Source organism: Pogoniulus pusillus, chromosome 3 (genome assembly GCF_015220805.1).
Source record: "Pogoniulus pusillus isolate bPogPus1 chromosome 3, bPogPus1.pri, whole genome shotgun sequence".
Classification (NCBI taxonomy): domain Eukaryota; kingdom Metazoa; phylum Chordata; class Aves; order Piciformes; family Lybiidae; genus Pogoniulus; species Pogoniulus pusillus.
The window spans coordinates 17,227,107-17,246,649 of NC_087266.1; the positions used below are offsets into that span (position 1 = coordinate 17,227,107).

Genomic DNA, 19,543 nt, shown 5'->3' on the forward strand with positions numbered 1-19,543 from the left:
ATAGAAAAAGCATCCAAAAAAAAAATGAGTTGCAGCTAAATCACACACACAGTATCACACAGTATCATCAGGGTTGGAAGAGACCTCATAGATCATCAAGTCCAACCCTTTACCACAGAGCTCAAGGCTAGACCATGGCACCAAGTGCCACGTCCAACCTTGCCTTGAACAGCTCCAGGGACAGCGACTCCACCACCTCCCCGGGCAGCCCATTCCAGTGTCCAATGACTCTCTCAGTGAAGAACTTTCTCCTCACCTCAAGCCTAAATCTCCCCTGGCACAGCCTGAGGCTGTGTCCTCTTGTTCTGGTGCTGGCCACCTGAGAGAAGAGAGCAACCTCCTCCTGGCCACAACCACCCCTCAGGTAGTTGTAGACAGCAATAAATCCTTACTGAAGACCAGAGTCATATAGAGCAAGACACAAAAGCCACTGACTCTCCTATTAGAGCTACTTCCCAGGAAAAAGCTGTTTATCAAAGTCAGGTCAGGTCTCATCCTTTAGCTAAGCCAAACATCCAAAGGTGGATGACACTTCATCTCATCTGGAGATAAGGTGGTGCTACTAGCTCTCCCAAACTGTAGGACTGCAGGGATATTCAAGATCTGGTGAGGAGCCCCGGTCAGAATCTTGAGATGTGAAAAGAGTGGAGCAACTAAGAACATCCTTGATGCACTTTGAAAAGAAAGATCATTCTCTCTCTACTACTGAGATCAAGACTGAACTCTCACTGCCAGTAGCACTTTCCAGCTTCCTTAAAACTTCTAGACACTGAGGCACACACAACAACATAGCAAGTACTTCCAAAGCACCAAGAATGTGTATTTTGCTTCTTTGCAGCAACGATAACCACAAAAAAAGTCCAATGTCTGCTTATATGAAAGGAAAAAGGTTCCTAGAAGTCCAACACCTTGGAAAAGAGGTGTTCAGGGCTACATACCAGCAGTCTAGATGACTATTTTACCATGTCGTTGTGGCTTGAAGTGAATGTCACTTTTATCATCAACTTTTGATTTGATACTGTGCATCTGCTGCTTGTGAGCAAGGGCCAGCCTTGAATTAGAGCTTGTTTTGGGGATACTTTAGAACTTGAATGCTTTCTCTGGATATCTATTATTCAGAGTCCTTGAGATTTTGCTGTCAATCACCATGAGGGCATCAAATACTGTGTAACATTTAGCAGTGTTCCTATAGTACTTTCATCCTGTAGACCCTGAGACTCACCTCCAGGTGATGTGCAAAAGAAGCACTTCTTTATGTATTCCCAGTTCTTCTAAGCATCACAGAAAAGGAATCATTTACCCATCATTGGAGTTTGACATGTACCATCCATGTGCTCACTCACCGTGTGCCCTCTTTACTCTGTCCCTCAGAGCCCTGAGTCATCAAGATGATTGCCGTGTGCCAGCACCTGCAACAGCCCAGCTGTTAGTCACCCTGTAGAGCACAGGAGCTGTAAGATACATGTATAATCGCTCAGGTACTGCAAAGGTAAAACAATCTCCAAGCTTTCTGCAGGCTAGTGCATGTCTTTTGAAGTAAGACTGAAGGAGAAAGTATTTTGTGCATTACAAGGTAAGTCTACCTACTATTCCAAGCCCCTTCATTTCCCAGTATAACAAATGGAATTCAGCACAAGTGACTCTGGAAGAGTGACTGGGAACACAGCAGATTGTACTGCTGATAGCCCATGGGAAGAGTTATACTTGTTTATATCACCCTTGCAGCTTTGCACCCTGTGTTATCCCAAAAAGCTTCTTGTGTAAAAATTTGGCACACAGTCGTAGGTGAATAAAGGGAGATAAACACAAAGATTCTTCCACTTCTCTTTGGGCTTTGATCACCATCCTCTGATACCCCAATAAAGCCCTACTTACTGGGTTAGCAAATCTCCTGGTACAGTCCTTGTCCCACTTTATCAGGTGGATCCTGTCTTTCTCTCTGCTGTCCTCATTTCACAAACAAAGTAACCACAGCTTAAGCCCTGGCTTTAATACTGGCTGCAGATCCAAAGCTTGATCTACAGGATGCAACTACTATGACTTGAGCCTCTCCCATCCACCAGTAGGAATAGAGAGAACTTCCTCTCCTATGCTCCCATGGCCTTAGTCCTTACCACCACCAAGGTTCTGTAGCTACTCTTGATATACTGAAGGTCTTCTCAGAGGAACTGTTAGTGTCCATGCAAATAAGAAGCAAGGATTATTAGTCTGAGGGATGGATAAATCTTTCCAATATCTTTAGTACATCCCATATCGCATCCCTGGTCAAGCAGCAAACCACTTGAGACATCAGGCCTGAAAGGCCAAAGGTGCCTTTGTCACCCACAGAAGCTTTCTGAGTCCACAGTGTGGATCAGGCACAACCAACCCAAATGCCTCCCCCAACACAACCTTCTGAGTTTACCTGTTGAAGTCCTACACCTCTGCATGTGATGAAGGAACCTTTCTTCTGTTGCAAACACCCAGATGCTTCAGCCATAGCAGTCTCCATCTTCCATCTGCTCAAGGATTGTTATTTGCAATATAGGGCTTAGGATCTTACCTCAAGGGACAGTTTCCTGTTCATCATCCTGATGTTGTGTGATGAGATCAGCAGCTCCACCAGACCTTTGATCTGGAGCCTCAGCAGCTTGGCTGGAGCATGACCCCAACAAAGATGAGAAGATTGTCCCTATGGAGATCCCAACCAGCATCTGGGGGACCTTGGCCTTACCAGATCAAAACAGTACCATCTTCTAGCCTACTTGGAACTTTCTGACACTGAATTATCTTAAACTACAATTAAAATTAATTAATTAATAAAAAAAAGAAGTAACTCTTACACTTGGAGGCAAGCACAGAGATATAAAAATGTAGTTCATCTCCCAGCTCCTTCTCCAACTGGTTTAACTTCCAAACTGTGTCTGTGTTTCCTCTCACGCACAGCTAACTGCCCTGATGGTTTCTGCAGCAACTTAAAGTCCTCCTGATGGACTGGGTTTCACTCCCTGGTTGAAGGAGCTCTGAGAAGGACATATTACCCTTCTTCTCCCTTTGTCCCAAACCCACATAAGGGATATCCCTGCCTCTCTCCTCTGCCTCAAGGAAAGCATGCTGGACAGCCAGCAAACTGGGAAGAGATTCTCTCCACAGAAGCAGAAGGTCCTCAGAGCAGCTGTTGCTCCTCAGGTCTCCACCAGCCAGTGTGGCTTCAGCCCATCTGGGAGAGCATTGAGTTCACTCACAGGGATGTAATGGAAGGTGACAACTGCACCATGCTCCCACATGAAGCAGAGTTGTGTGTGGAGTCAGAGAGTTTTGTGTCCATCTCTGATAGCCACCTGGCTCCTTGCTCTGGACTAGACCATCTGTTTTTGCAGCAGGGACACACGCACAGTAAGCACCCAGTGTCTGGAGGACTGTGACCAAGCCATCAGTTCTTATCAACACTGTTGGCCATTCACAGCCAGCAGCTCCAGATCAGGTCCTTGGAGATTTCTCTCTTTCTGACTCAATATTTCACCTAACACCAAGCTGGAAGAGCTTCATTTTCCTCTTTAAACAGAGAAAGAACAGGGTCAGGTTATTGTCAAATCTCAAATACCCTTCCTGTAACATGAGCAGAAGACTCATGAGAAGAAGATTGCCACTCCTGAGAAAATTGCTCTATAGATGACAGGTGTCTATATTCACTCAGGTGTATTCCAGTCTGAAGGCACTGCAGTTCAGATATCAGTCATTCATAATAAATAATTCTAGCAAGAAAATTTCTCCCTATTCTAACAAAACACCTGCTCATGTTTAATTTTAATTGTTGAAAGTGACATCATTATTCATGCTCCCACATTAATCCTATGTTCAATAGCTTAACTGAATTGCAGCACCACTGTATATTTAAAATTCCAACAAAAAAAAACCCCAAACTTTATGCAGGGGCAATTAGATGAATCATAATAGTTTTGTCTGGATTTTGTAGAATTTCAGCTCATTCTGTTTATTTTCCTTGATAAAGACAGGATAAATACAAATCCTTGATAAGCCATGCCCTTCTCAGTCTGGTCCCTATCATAGAACCATAGAATCAACCAGGTTGGAAGAGACCTCCAAGATCATCCAGTCCAACCTAGCACCCAGCCCTAGCCAATCAACTAGACCATGGCACTAAGCAACTCATCCAGGCTGCTCAAAAGAGTGTTCTCCATCATTCCAGAAGGAAATTCTTTGTTTCAGGCTCAACTTCAATTTTCCCTTTTCAGAGAAAAGATTCTTAACCCACAGGATACAGTGAGGAGACACAGTCTCAAGTTGTGCTGGGGGAGGTGTAGGCTGGATGTTAGGAGGAAGTTCTTCACAGAGAGAGTGATTGGCATTGGAATGGGCTGCCCAGGGAGGTGGCGGAGTCACTGCCCCTGGAGGTGTTCAAACACTGGATGAGGCACTTAGTGCCATGGTCTAGTTGATTGGACAGGGCTGGGTGCTAGGTTGGACTGGATGATCTTAGAGGTCTCTTCCAACTTGGTTGATTCTATCATTCTGTGATCCTGCTCTGCAGGGGGGTTGGACTTGGTGATCTTTTGAGGTCCCTTCCAGCCTCTGACACTCTGTGATTCTGTGATCGTACTTCCAACTCCTCTAGATTAGTATTGGTGGATATTGGCTATTGATACATATCACACATTTTTTTAGGCATGCTCTGAACTGAGCTTATTTTGTGTCCTTCAGAGTTTCTTTAAATATCAGTTACAATATTGTAACTATTTTTAAAATTCCAAGCCAAGAGATATCAAGTCCACATAGCTCTTAAGGCTTTATACATAGAATAATAAATTGTATGCACATGGAAGGAGGTAAATTCCTATTGGCAATAACAGATTTCTATATACCTACAAGGTAGCAATATACATAGAAAACAATTTATATAGTCTCAGAAGCAAAAGTCATTCAGAGCTTCAAGAGAAGAACTAGTAGAAGAAAGCTAAACAAAGAAAACTAAAATACGAGGGGGTTTTCCCATATGTACAAATAAGCAGAAAAGCAAAATTGCATGGAAATAAGATATTTTTGATGGCAGATAGATTTCAGTGGTTATGATAAAGGGTTATGAGCCCTCTAAGTTTTTTGTGGCACCTGGAAGTCCTCTGTGAGGCCTCACTATGAATAGACAACTCATTCTTTCAGTGAATGAGGACAGCAGGCTTTATTTAGGTAAGTGCCATGCTCCCACTCTGTTTCTCATTGCAGTCCAAAGCTCCTGTTCCTTAAAACCCTCAGATCTTCCTTCCCTGGGCCACCCAGCTCTTAATGGATCCCTTGGTGCACAGCGACCTCTGTGAAACAGCAACTACATCATGTGGCACTTACTGAGCCTAACACACAGCTAATTGCACTTATGGTATCCAAAGTATCCACATGGCAAAAAAAATAGTGTTTCCCTGGCACTGCTGTAGGGAGGCAGAAGTGATGGGAGCAGTCCTGTAGCTAGTCTGCTTTATGGACATTTGGAAAAAGGACAGTCACAGCCTAATCCAGGCTCACTTAAATGCTTTTCTCACTTCAGTGAATAAAAGAAGCTTGATTTCAGGTAAAAAGATGCTCCTTTCTTCTCACCATGGACCCCTAGCACGTTTGAGCACCAGGCCAAAGAAGTGCTCCTGCTCAAAGATGAAAATATTTTAACTCTCCAGACTAACGATGATGCAATGACCCACTTCAGAATACAGAGAAAAACAGATTGCTTCCTCCAACAGATTGGTGTGGAGGTCTGGTGACTGAACAGGAGACTGAGCCAGGAGGCACCAACTGCAATTAGAGCACAAAGAGAAGAACCTAAAGTCAATGTGGCAGAAGGACCATGCTGCCACGCGACCAAGCAAACTCCTTGAGATATCCAGAATGAAAGTATTTAACTGAAGGACAAAAAATGTTTCTCTCCTCTTGAACAAGATTGGAGAACAATGGAGATGACAACTTACAGCACAGAAATGATTGGTGGGTCAAAGCACGGTCTGTGAAAACGGAGTTGTCCCAAGCACCTACCTGAATAGACACCAGAAGGCTTCTCAAGCTCCTACCCTGCATCTGTGCCTGTACTAGCAGTTTCAGGAGCCACAGCAAACAGCAACTTGCAGCCCCCCACTCCCAGCAGCCATGTCCTAGTTCAAGAGAGTTGGACAGAAAATACACTTACATGAATACTGCTTCTGCATTTATACTCCCATTTCCACTCCATTTTGCATTTCCCTTCTTGATCATCATACCCTGCTCAGACCTTGCTTCTGTCCTTGCAGGACAAGGCTCCACTCCTACCAGTCTTCTCTGCTCCTACAGTCTCAAGCTTTTCTGCTTCAGCCTCCATCACATCTCCCTGCTAGTATCTTCACTGGCTCTGAATGCTGACACAAATCTATTTATAGCCAAAGAAAAACTCAACAAATACAATCACGATCCAGCTCTTCAGTATACTGGAGATGGCTGGAAGGGGTCACTATACTTGAGCACTTGGGAAAATAGTGGCTGGCTACATCAAAGAGAGAACCTTCAATTTCTACTAGGCTCTGCTAGACCTGACAAAAGGTACCTGAGTATTGCTGAATTTCCCTCTCCTGACCGGAGTACCTGAGTGTCTCTCCTATGAGAAACAGAACCTGAGCATGCATGAGTGGACTTCTAAAACAGTGTACAGCCATCTCAGCTTTGCTTCTGTGAGTCATGGTGTGCTGGTTTGAAGCTAGTTGGAATAGTTTAACGAGAGAAACTAGATCATTGTTTGTGAAATGGAAATAATGATGATGTCTATATCATTCATTGCTTTGCTGAGAGGGATAAGAAGTCAACGTGTAAACAACGTTGGAACACTTTTCCCTGGGATGTTGCCCTGTTCACTTCTCTCTCTGGTCTCTGTCATCCACTCTGATTGCTTTCTTTTATCCCGACCTGCTCTGACTCCTCACCTCTGGTTTTGGCAATTTCCACGTTAAGCTTTGCCAGCTGCTACTGGCTTCCACTTTGTTTATGTGTGGGTTTCTGAGGTGAAGGGAGAAGGAAACAGAAAGGGAGGTAGCTTTGAGCCCTTCCAGGCAGTTTGTTTTGTCCATGAGGGAATTTGGATTTCTGTATTATTTCTAACTTGTATGTAATTGTAAACACCTGCAAATATTGTGTATATATGCTTGTAATTTTTGCCATGCTCTAAGTATAGCTTCATCAAACCATCTGAGTTACTCTGGGTAATTTCAAACGGTGAGGAGGGAAGGATCCTAACCCATTACACATGTCCTCTTCCAGGAGCCTCCCACAAGCCTCTGAAAGGGTGAGTGAAAGGATGATGCAGTCTCCGGTGAGCTCATTCCCTGAGCTGAGTGCACAAACTATATTCCCAGAGATCCTCCTGGTACAATATGGAAGGATACTCCACCATGAGTCAGTATCAACACACCACCTTGACCACTGCCAGGACCTGGAAGACAGATATGGGGTCCCACTGCACAGCCTGATCTTCCTTTCTAAAATCCATAATTCCTAAGTATAATACTTAGATACTTCACCCCCCTGTATTTTATGGTGTGGACTTTTTCAGCCCAGGTTTTATCCCTAGGATGAGCTTTGCCTGAACAAGGAAAATTGCTACATGCTTCTTGCCACAGACCCCATCAAACTCAGTATTTCTTGGCCTTACACATTTGCAGACAACTTGCAGAAACTTTGTATTTGAAGCCTTCTTGTAACAGATCTGTTACTGAATGTGCAAGGACGAAATAAAAATCATGCAGAAGTATAAGGAGAGTGAGAAGGTTTCATCGCAAATGGTTTGGGTTCTCAGAGTTCAGTCAAACTGCTTTACTAATTCAGCTTCAAAATACAAAAATTCTTGTTACTGTATCTAGCAGCAGTAATGTAGAAATCATACCCTAAACATGCATTCAAATCTATGTGGTTGAAACCATTGGTGCTAATGCTTTTGTGTTCAAATGGTGAGAGGGGAAAAAAGGTGTAAACTCTATACATTTACCCATCCAGAACTAGGCTTCTGGACACTGTATTAGAAAAACCAGGAAAAACTATATGGGAATTTTCTTCACTTTTGTAGGGACATAAAGCAGCAGACAAAAAAATTAACTGGGATGTTAAAGATGCTGGGAAAAGTTAATAAATTACTTCTTCCAATAGTTTAATATTACAGAGGGCTAGGGGACCACAAAGCTAATAAAGATCTTGAATGTTTTTGGTTTCCTTTCTTTTGGCTATTCAGCTGGCATGATAACAGCACACCTCAAAACTGAGAGAAGTTTGGAGACCACAAACCTCCAGGGAGACTCCAGGGAGGTTGTGGAGTCTCTGTCTCTGGAGATTTTCAAGGTCTGTCTGGATGTGTTCCTCTGTGATCTGTGTTAGATAGTATTGTCCTGCTCTGGCAGGGGGGTTGGACTCGATGATGTCTTTGGGTCCCTTCCAACCCCTAACAACCTATGATCCTATGAAACCATCCAAACACTCTAATGTATTACCCAAGTCTATAACACTAAAATAAATAAATAGATGAGGAAATAAAAAAGTTGTCTGGGAAAACCCACCAGAAGAGGATCTAATGATCTGGGCCCAGTGATCAAGCTTATTCCCTGCCTCAATTTTAGTTGAAAGCATCACTATGCCCTCAAACTACTAAAGAATTGATACATATTGGCTCTTTCTCTGTCATAGAACAGTACCAAGAAACATCTTCATCCACAACCTAGAAAAGCCAAGGGAGTTCTGAACCTCTGAGCGAAGTCTCAAGTTGTGCTGGGGGAAGTATAGGCTGGATGTTAGGAGGAAGTTCTTCACAGAGAGAGTGATTGGCATTGGAATGGGCTGCCCAGGGAGGTGGTGGAGGCACCGTCCCTGGAGGTGTTCAAGAAAAGACTGGATGAGGCACTTAGTGCCATGGTCTAGTTGGCTGGCTAGGGCTGGGTGCTAGGTTGGCCTGGATGATCTTGGAGGTCTCTTCCAACCTGGTTGAATTTGTCATTCTATGATAAGTGGGATGAGATGACACAAGAAGACCCTGTAGACTGACTCAGAGGAAATCTTGCAATCCCTATTAGACGATGGGAGGTCCAAGAAGTCAGGGGAACATTTAAAGGAGCATGAGGAACACTAAAAAAAAAGCACAAGAAACAACACAGATCAGCATAATGGCTATTTCTGCTCCCATGGGTTTTGCACCCATCAACATGCTTGGGGAAGAAAAAGTAGTATGATTTTCCCCATCGATAGCTTATACAGTTCTGTTAAGTTTTTTTTAGACCTTTATAAAACTAAGCTTGAAGAAAAATGGAATTCCAGAGAACATCTGAATGCTGCAAGGCAATCATGCAATTTGGGATTTAAACTTACTTTGCTTCATGTGAGAAATTTGACTGGGTGACAACTGTGGCATTCTTTTTGTCAGTGTAAAAAACTATTTGACTATTCACAGCCTATTTTCTAGGTCTGTGAAAGCCTTTGGGATTATGCTGAAGGAAAGATTTAGTTATGTTTCTGTGGAAACCATAACACTTATGTAAACTCCTGTTTAACTAGAAAGAGTGTGACACTATATCTAAATCAGCATGAGTCACCTCTGAGATAACTCATTGATAAACTTCCAACTGTGTTTTAAAGTCTAGGAGGACACCAGCAGATTTCTTACACCTCTAATAGGAATGAGACTCAGCAGGTTCTGCTGGATAACTGCTTAGCACTGTTGCCTGGGTGTTATAATCTCACATGGAAAGCTGCAGTCATTTGGCTAGACTTGAAAGGGAATTTTTCATCAGGTAGAACATACAATAATGATTTTCTAAGTTTATGTCTTTATCACTTACCTCCTATTTTTTATGTGTAACTTCCCCAACTACAGTGTGACCCGAAGAAAAAACACAGCTATGGTTGGTTTTTTTTCATAAAGCACTGAAGTGTTCCTAGCTATTTGCTTGCTAACACCTCGATATAGAAGTGGCATTTTCTCTACTTTGCTACTACTTTTCCTGAGATGAAAATCTCCTTTGAAATCATGAAGAGTTTTATCCCCTTGACACTGCTCTTCCTGATAAACACACAGAAGTTGTTGTTGCAGTGAAGCACAAACAACATAGCTGGCAGAAGTCAGAATTTATTTTTGTCTTTTCTCCTCGGGAAGAAGATATTCAAATCAGTTTTAGAATGTATTCCATGCTTTTCCATTGACATCACTCCCATTTGTGTTGTGATGCTATAGCAATGAAGTAGACATAATAGACTTAGTCTTACTTGATAACCACAATCATAGAATGATAGAATCAAGCAGGTTGGAAGAGACCTCCAAGATCATCCAGTCCAACCTAGCACCCAGCCCTACCCAGTCAACTAGACCATGGCACCAAGTGCCTCATCCAGTCTTTTCTTGAACACCTCCAGGGACGGTGACTCCACCACCTCCCATTCCAATGCCAATCACTCTCTCTGTCAAGAACTTCCTCCTAACATCCAGCCTATACTTCCCCTGGCACAACTTAAGACTGTGTCCCCTTGTTCTATTGCTGGTTGCCTGGGAGAAGAGATCAACCCCCACCTGGCTACAGCCTCCCTTCAGGTAGTTGTAGACAGCAATGAAGCCACCCCCGAGCCTCCTCTTCTCTAGGCTAAATAACTCCAGCTCCCTCAGCCTCTCCTCACAGGACTGCGTTGCAGGCCCTTCACCAGCTTCATTGCCCTTCTCTGGACACATTCCAGTATCTCAACATCTCTCTTGAACTGAGGAGCCCAGAACTGGACACAGTACTCAAGGTGCGGCCTGAGCAGTGTTGAGTACAGGGGCAGAATAACCTCCCTTGTCCTATTGGCCACACTTCTCCTGATACAATATTGGCCAAAGCTGAGAAGGAAAGTTGCTTTCTAAATCACCTCTGGTTATCTCACCATAAAAAGTTCACTAACACCAAAAAAAAAAAAAAAAAAAAAAAAAAAAAAAAAAAAAGAAAAAAACCACCCCAATAAATTTCTGGAGGAAGGACTGAAAGGCATGTGTGCTAGTTTGAAGCAGGCTAGAATGTTTTGGTGAGAAAAAGTAGATAATTAGCTGTGAAAAGGAAAACAATTGTGATGTCAACTTCCCTCGCAGTCTTGCTGAGATGTATGGGAACAAGAAGGGGAAACATTAGATAACACTTTTGCCATTTTGTCTTCTCTTTCTGGCTGGCTTCGGACTCAGCTGCAGCTCCCTAACCTCACTGCCACTCACCTTTGCTTCTTAACCTCTTGGCTGAACCTCCATTCTTCCTTAAGACTGGGGTAAGGTTGAGAGGGGCAGGGGGAAGGTGCAGGGGTGGTTGAGGTTTCTGGAAGGGGAGTTGTGTTTGTGTATTACTTTTACCTTGTATATTTCTCTATATAATTGTATATACTGTAAATATCTGCTTGTATATTGTGCTAGCTGTAAATAAATAGCTTCATTTATATTCCCAGAGTCCAACTGAGTTAGCTGGGTGTTTCTAAAAGTGGGGGGGGCAGGATAACAGCCAAACCACCACAGCATGCTAGACACAACGTCAGATTGGGAGTGTATTTTTTTATCTACTCCTGCTGCTTTAAAAAGTGCAATGTGTCAGAATAAATTTTGACATCATGGAAAGGCATTGTTTTCTAGAGTACCAGTGGCCCTGCCTGGATTTTAACAAAGCCAGTCACATACGTTTTGTCAAGGCATGTTTAATTCACTCATAGAACTGCACTGTCCTACCCTGTCCTTACCCTCCCCGTGCCCAAGAAAGAGATCAGCAGAAACACAAATGGGGCATGTCTGACTTGTTTAGGGTTGCATCCTGAAAAGACTCGTTCAGTAACCTCTCATACTGTCACGTTCCCTCTGAAAACATTCTTTTCCACAGACTAATAAGCTCATGCAAGTGTTCCTGCAGCACCTTCACTTGTTTCCTCTGCGACAGTGACCAAAGCGGCCATTGGTGTCTATGACAATGGTTTATACTATTAAGAAACAAACCAAATTGCTCCCTTGCTGGTTTTGAGGGTGTGGTGGAGGGGCAGCAGCCACAAAACTGAGGCTTCTCTATGCCTCTACATGCCTGGACATGTTTTTCTGCCAGGTCCCATGGCAGTAAACAGGTTGTGTAACACACACATGCCCAGTCTGTGTACCCCTGGGGTCCGCCCAGATAATCCCCTATTGGGAGGGTCCAGGCAAACATCTACTGCCTATTAAGGTAAGGTTTGGGCTTACTGCCAACCTGATTGGTCACTTTAGATGTCCAAATGAGCCACAAATCTTGGCTCAGAGTCTATAAAGAGGGGTGCAAAGATGCACCACATGTTCAGAAGTTCAGAGCATTCAGAGCGTTCAGAAGTTCAAGCTCAGCTCTCTGATCCACATAGCAGCACCCTGCTGCCCTAACCTGCTTGCATGGCCTAGACACAGGATCAGGCCTCACTCACTTGCAAACATTACTGAGACTCAGACCTCATGCATTGATCTCAAGGTGCAGTTAAGCTGTCTGTGAACCCTTTGAGAAGCAGAGCACATTCATGCCTGCACACCATACATATATGGGGAGCCGAGAGCCCCCTGCCTAAGCCTGGAGCTATCTTGATTTATCTACGGAGCTCAAGTCTCCCTGCAGCCCGGCAGACCCAGGTGGCCAAGAGAGCCAGTGGCATCCTGGCCTGCATCAGGAATGGTGTGGTCAGCAGGAGCAGGGAGGTCATTCTGCCCCTGTGCTCTGCACTGGTTAGACCACACCTTGAGTACTGTGTTCAGTTCTGAGCCCCCCAGTTTAGAAGGGACATTGAGATGCTTGAGTGTGTCCAGAGAAGGGCGACGAGGCTGGTGAGAGGCCTTGAGCACAGCCCTACGAGGAGAGGCTGAGGGAGCTGGGATTGGTTAGCCTGGAGAAGAGGAGGCTCAGGGGTGACCTTATTGCTGTCTACAACTACCTGAGGGGTGGTTGTGGCCAGGAGGAGGTTGCTGTCTCCTCTCAGGTGGCCAGCACCAGAACAAGAGGACACAGCCTCAGGCTGCGCCAGGGGAGATTTAGGCTGGAGGTGAGGAGAAAGTTCTTCACTGAGAGAGTCATTGGACACTGGAATGGGCTGCCCGGGGAGGTGGTGGAGTCGCCGTCCCTGGGGCAGTTCAAGGCAAGGTTGGACGTGGCACTTGGTGCCATGGTGTAGCCTTGAGCTCTGTGGTAAAGGGTTGGACTTGATGATCTGTGAGGTCTCTTCCAACCCTGATGATACTGTGATACTGTGATACCCTGCTTGCCTGGCATATACTGCTTATCAGCTGTTCTGTAAGTCTGGAAAGATCCAGGCCCAGCAGACCTTCAGACTGTCTAACCTACAAACACAGCCTGCTAGCTGTGAGACGACTGTCAGAAGCTAAAAGCTGCACGGACAAATCCTTCCCCTGCACCTGGAAATCCTGCCAGCTGATCATCCCTGGACATGGCATCCAGAAGCAACAGCACCGAGGCAGAGACCATTTCACACCAGGAGAGAAGGTTAGAGAAATCCTGTTTACCCCAAAGACTGGGAAAACTTATCATTCTCCTGCAAGCCGGGACAGATTCCAGCCTCACCAAGACCCAAATACTGGGCACACACTGTGACAGAATCCTGGGAGGGTGAGTAATAATTAATACTTAAGAGCAACAAATCTAAGCAAGTTTTAATTCCTTTGTAACATAAGTTACCTCTGTCTGAAGAGCAGACACAGTTTCAGCCCTTGCTGGGCAGACAGTATAGTTGTTAAGAGGCATTAAGCCTAAGGGAATCTTTCTCTCTGTCTATAGTTGTTGATAATTTGATATTTCCATTTAATAATCAATCTCTGTAAATATATCCCAAGCTGTTTTCATAACTTTGCAAACGAACCTGATTTCATAGTGGTTGGGGGTAGTACAAATTTGTAAATATTAATTTTAATTTTAAAAAAATATAAAAAATTAATACCAGCTCAGATTAATTTCTCACCTCCCCCTAACAGAGGAGGAACAAGAGAAACCCCTCCACCACAGAGGGATCAGAAATAAACAGTTGTTACTCTTTGCTGGCGAGACCCAGTTGTCAGTGCAGCCAGGTGCCATACAAGTTAGCTGAACTGCTGCAGAAGCCACCAAAGCTCAGCAGACTGTAGAGTCAGTCTATGTCATGAGGTGCTACCAGGTGATTGAGATCTACTAAGTTTTGCTCTGTTAGGGTATGGCAAGTGCAGGGAATATGTCCTAAAAGAGAAAGATTCTGTGAAAGGTTTCAGGTTGTCTGCTCAAGAGAAACATGGTTTCTACACATCTGGTGTTGCCACCTCGCTGTTAATTGCTTTTCTAAACTGTCAGACAGCTCCTTCATGCTCCTCAGCTTTCCTTCAGCCAGGGAGATACCTTCTACCCCCTCCTTCTGCCAGCACAACAGTTTTGCAGGTTGTTTGCTAGAGCCTGGACTACCTGAGACAGGTACAAATCCCAACAACAAATCAGACAAACGTTAAGATTCAAGCACAATACCACAGATATGTGAGACTGAAACTCTATGGACAGGGCCCCAGGACAAGGGCATCACCTTAGGGTCAGTGTTGCAGGAGAGAATGGAAGCTGGAACTTAATCATTCATGAATAACCTCTCCAAAGCCTGCCTGTTTTTCTTACCATGACCCACAGGTTATTTTTTGCTGCTGCTCATATTCTGCTAAAACGTTTGCAAATAATTGCACTCAGAAAATTCTGAAACAGATGTTTTCAGTTGTTTCCTCATTGGAATCATGCTACAGCTGACTTTAATGGACAGCAAGGGTAACTATTGTGTACTGAGCATGAGATGCATGTTGAACATCTCTGTTATATGTAGTATTAAAAATCAAGAGAGACAGGGACCTGCTGGAAAGAGCCCAGCAGAGAGCCACAAGGATGATTTGGGGACTTGAGCATCTCCCCTACAGAGAGAGACTGAAAAACCTGGGGCTGTTTAGTCTGGAGAAGAGAAGACTGAGAGGAGATCTGAACAATGCATGCAAATATCTAAGGGGTGGGTGTCAAGTGGATGGGGACAATCTCTTTTCATTGGTCAGCAGCAATAAGACAAGGAGAAATGGCTACAAATTGGAACATAGAAGGTTTAGGCTCAAAATGAAGAGAAACTTCTTTACAGTGAAGATGATGGAGTACTGGAACAGGCTGCCCAGAGAGGTTGTGAAGTCTCCTTCTCTGGAGACTTTCAAAACCCACCTGGATGATTCCTGTGCAAACTACCCTAGGGGATCCTGCTTTGGCAGGAGAGTTGGACTTGATGATCTCTGGAGGTCCCTTCCAACCTCTAAAGTTCTGTGATACATAGTTAGTATGTCACAGGCATGTCCCAGTGTAAAGCTAGAGCCAAGCTTTCCTGATGTTTCATTTCATATGGGGTGTGTAGGCAGTCATGAAGATGGAGCAAGTGCTCTTTTACAGCAGAAGAACTTCACATTATTGAGTGCTGTGTCATCCTGAAGCCCCTGTGGGGCCTCTACTTTGGTCTGAAGACCACATATGTTGCAGCTTTTGCTCCATGGGCCAAATTCACCCCAAGACAGTCCATCACCTACTAGCACAGTTTCATCTGAGCACGTAAACTGAATGTTGTTGGCTGCTGTGTCATCACCTCCTTCTTGGGACTTCTCTGTTCTCAGTGAGAAGGAGATCAAGTAGCCTCTGGGACAAACTTGGAAGCTGGTCCAGGTACCCCACCTGACAGGAAAAAAAAAAGAAAACCAGAGGAATGTCTGGGCTCTGCAAATTGCTGGGAAGTGCTCTTTCTCCTTGCTGTGCTGCCTCGAAGCTTGACGTTTCCGTGTTCACAGCAGTGACCAGCACAACAACCTGCTGCAGTCCAGGGGATGTCAGTTTCTTCTTTTTTTTTTCACTGCCTTTTGAAGGGTGTGCTTTTTATTGGCATCTCTACACAAAAACAACAGGCACTCCAAGACTGTGTAGTTAGGTTCTGGTGAAAACTCCAAGGACAGCCTGAACACGTGTTTTATGATGCATCCCTGACCTGCCTGACAAGTACATAACAGGCAGCAAGAAGAGTAGGCACTTCGGTGCTATCCACTGCAGCAGGACCAGGGCTTCACCCAAACAGATTCTAAATATATGGTTTAAAACCCCCTTTTCTCAAATATGGTCCATACATTGCAGATACCCAAAGCCAGGCTTTACATCTAGGACTAGATTTTAAGTGTTCACAGTGCTCTGCAGGAATTTCAAGAGCAAACAGGAAGGGGTAATGTGAAGTAAGCATGTTTAATCACCCTAAAATGAAAGAACAAAGGCCCAAATCACCTGTTTTCATTGATTTTGTATTTACAATATTGGGCAGACAAAGTAAGTTAGAGAAGACATCCCTGTCAATGGTGACACCTCTGGATATTTTGTGAGCTGGTGCATGACAAACAGGGAAGAAACCACACCGCTACTTACTTCCCCACCACGGATTCCACAACTGAGTCATCTTCACAGTGCAGGCGTATGCCATTCAAAGCTGTGTCATCTCCTAAAAACTGGGAGGGCTCCACCTGCAGTAGGAGTCACATAACCACAGAAGTAAAGGCAAGGGGGAAAAGACCCAGGAAAATTCTTTTAAGTGCCAATCATAAACAGCCTCAACTTCCCTCCGTAATGAGAAAAAGAATATGTCTTGGGAAGCACATGGGGAAAAGACATCTGTCACTGGAAACTGCCTACAGCACTGTAACACATTCTCCTTCATGTTTTCTGACTGTTTCTGCCCCAACATGTAAGGCAGAGACTCTGAGTCCCAGGAGAGACATTGGTGAAGGCTGCCTCTTTCCCTGACTCCAGCACTAAGTTCTGGCACTAATGTGGCTTCTCCCGGCAACATCAGCTACATGCAGACCACGTATCTTAAAGCACAACTTATCCAGATTGAGAATAAACAATTCTGTCAGCAGCTCTGGTTTGGATCTAATGGGAGACCTCTTGTCCCTGCACCATGTTTTTCCTTGCTGGTATAACTACAGTGGCAACATTTTTCTAAGCTAAATATTCCAGAAGAATCACACTTTTATGTACAGAGTACTGCACACAGGAAAAGGAAAATCTCTTATGCTCTGGAGTAGACAGTCCTGGGAGGAGGAGAGCTATAGACCAGAGTACAAGGATAGCAGATGGTGGGAAGTAGGGAGAATTTTACCTTCAGTGCAAATCCATTGGCATAGCCACAGCGGCAAAACCGCTGACTCCCCCAGCTGCCCCAGTGGCCTCCGTTGGGCACAGTGAGGACAGAGGTGTATTCACGGGCCCCTGTGCCCAAGGTGCAGAGGGAGAGGATCAGGATGAGAAGCTTCATCTCTTGCACTCTGTGCCTGCTCAAGGAGAGCTGGTATATGGACAGGGGCATTTATACCCTGCCAAGACAGCTTACTTTTCCCCACCAGTCCATTGACAAACACCATAGGAACAATAGTTTGCACCCAGGTAGTGACACAGCACTTACTGACCTGATCACAGTGCCAATGAGGAGCTCACTTGGGAGTTTCACAGCCAACATGCAGCAGATACTATGGCTGGAGGAGTATCTACCATCTCTGAAGAGCTGTAGTAAAGATCTGTGTACTCCTTGGTGTGCTTATGGCAGAGGCCCAATATTAATTCCTTCTTCTGGCTATACAGATAGTCAGCCCTGGGGGTGTTTGCCTTTTGAGGGAAACTGTGGCAACCGTTTTAATTATTGCTGGATGCCTGTCAAGACAGGTCAAACTATACAAAGGCACGCAAGGAACTTGGGCTCCTACAAGGTATAAGGAAACTCAAGCCTTGTGATTCCCAACACCCTCTTTTGAATGGGAATTCAGGTAAGCTTGACATAGGCATACATTATTTATCATTTCCATGTACTTTTCTTTTCACTGTCCTTTTTATCTCAATAAAAAAAAAGCAATATGCTTTGCTTTGTGACAAGTTTAATTATAGTCAAACAGACTGAGATGCCCACAGCGATTCTCAGTGACTGCTGAGATAAAGGTATTGGGAGGGAAGATGGAAGGCAGGATTTCCAGAAAGGTGATTGTGAACTTGTGTGACAGTCTTTGAGCATACAACAAGGCAGGGAGAGGTGAATTTGAAACCCTGGAATTGAAAGTCTCTTGACATACAGATAACCAATGCTTCCCAAGGTCCTTAGTCAGGCTTTCAGGGGCTGGCAGAAGCTGTTCCTCTCTTTAAGAGCCAAAGAGAAGAATACATTTTGGGAAAGCATTTTGAGCCTCAGGGTTTTATATATCAAGAGAAGATGCCAAACCTTGAATTATCAAAATACAAAGATATTTTCCTTCTTCTATCTTTCTCTTCCAATCTCTGCTCTGTTCCTTGTGTTCCTTTCCCATTATGAGATAACTGTGCCTTTCCCAACCTTGGCTATGTCCTTCCCTTCCACTTGTCAGTGCTCCGTACAGGTGGCAGAGATGATTGGAAGCTGGGCAAGCCTCTTGACAGAAGACACCTAAGATCACAGTACATGATAGAAGCAGAGCTTGTTTTATTTTTTAAACCTTGGCTTTCATCTTACTTCTGCAAGGGAGTGGTGAAGTCCAGAGGAAACATGCTTTCCTCACAAGGACTGTGCAATCACAGCTGGTGAGCCAGGTGTGTTTGCTCAGGCAACTGGGGGCACAGACCTGCCCTTGGCTGTGCATGAATGGAAAGGAGTAGAATGAGCTGGAAAGAAATGTCTGAGGCCGGGTGTTAACACTGCAAAAGAACAAGCAGGATACCTTATTAATTTCTTCTTTGCTGTTGCCCTCAGCCATTTCACTTCTGGCAGCAGTGATACAGATCCACAGCCTAATAGCACACATCTCGCCTCAGATTGCTCTGATCAGATTTCCATCATGATTCTGTCTCTTCCCAGCCCTGAAGGGAGGATCTCAGGGCACAAGAACCCATGCTGTGACAGGGGAGCATTGTGAAGCAGGAAAACAGTGAGTTCACCTTCAGGGATTGGGCCATGAGAAATGACTCCTATGCACTCTTTGGAGGCTCCTAAGAAAACTCAAGCCCAGGACAAGCACTGGCACTCTGGGGCTTGGGAAGAATAATTTCTCCCATTCATAACCAAAGAAACTACCTGGTAACTTGGAGTGCCAGACATGAGATGCCTTGAACTTGATTTCAGACTACATGGCTTAGATAATGCTTAATGTGTGCAAAGCAGAGCTGCCATTGAGGTTTGCTACCAGCTGATGGTGCTAAATTTTTGATAACTTGAAAAGTTTTCCAAGATCTGTTTACCTAAATTATCAAACTAAAAAAAAACCCCACTCTACAATGGCGAGATCTGAACCTCTCATGTGTACCCTACTCTTTTGCACCCTCTCCTGTGTTTTAATATCCTTGAAATAATGTCAGAACAGTTTTAAAGAAACCTGGAAAACTTACAAATGTGATTAATAAAAGATGACTACAGTAGCATGACAAGGACACAGGGAGTTTCTGCCTTTCATTATCCATTCAGCTGAGTACAACTACTTTTGCAAGTAGAGAAGCATAAAAATTATGCCTCTGTTTTT

The 19,543-nt window shown here is 44.3% G+C and overlaps 1 protein-coding gene across 1 annotated transcript; it reads right to left on the reverse strand.

Annotated features, from left to right (window-relative positions):
- Positions 1–15,397: 15,397 nt before the first annotated feature.
- Positions 15,398–17,325, reverse strand: LOC135173304 (vitelline membrane outer layer protein 1-like). Its single transcript, XM_064140114.1, has 3 exons — positions 17,170–17,325; positions 16,437–16,531; positions 15,398–15,704 (listed from the first exon to the last, which is right to left on the reverse strand). Exons 1-3 carry the CDS (start codon positions 17,323–17,325, stop codon positions 15,398–15,400), a joined length of 558 nt encoding a protein of 185 aa, XP_063996184.1.
- Between the last annotated feature and the right edge of the window lie 2,218 nt (positions 17,326–19,543).

Coding starts and splice junctions, on each gene's coding strand:
- LOC135173304 (XM_064140114.1), bottom strand. CDS start 17,325: ATGAAGCTTCTCATCCTGATCCTCTCCCTCTGCACCTTGGGCACAGGG. Junction 16,532..17,169: donor CCAATGGATTTGCACTGAAG/GTAAAATTCTCC, acceptor CTCCTACTGCAG/GTGGAGCCCTCCCAGTTTTT. Junction 15,705..16,436: donor GTGGAATCCGTGGTGGGGAA/GTAAGTAGCGGT, acceptor TTTTCCTGTCAG/GTGGGGTACCTGGACCAGCT.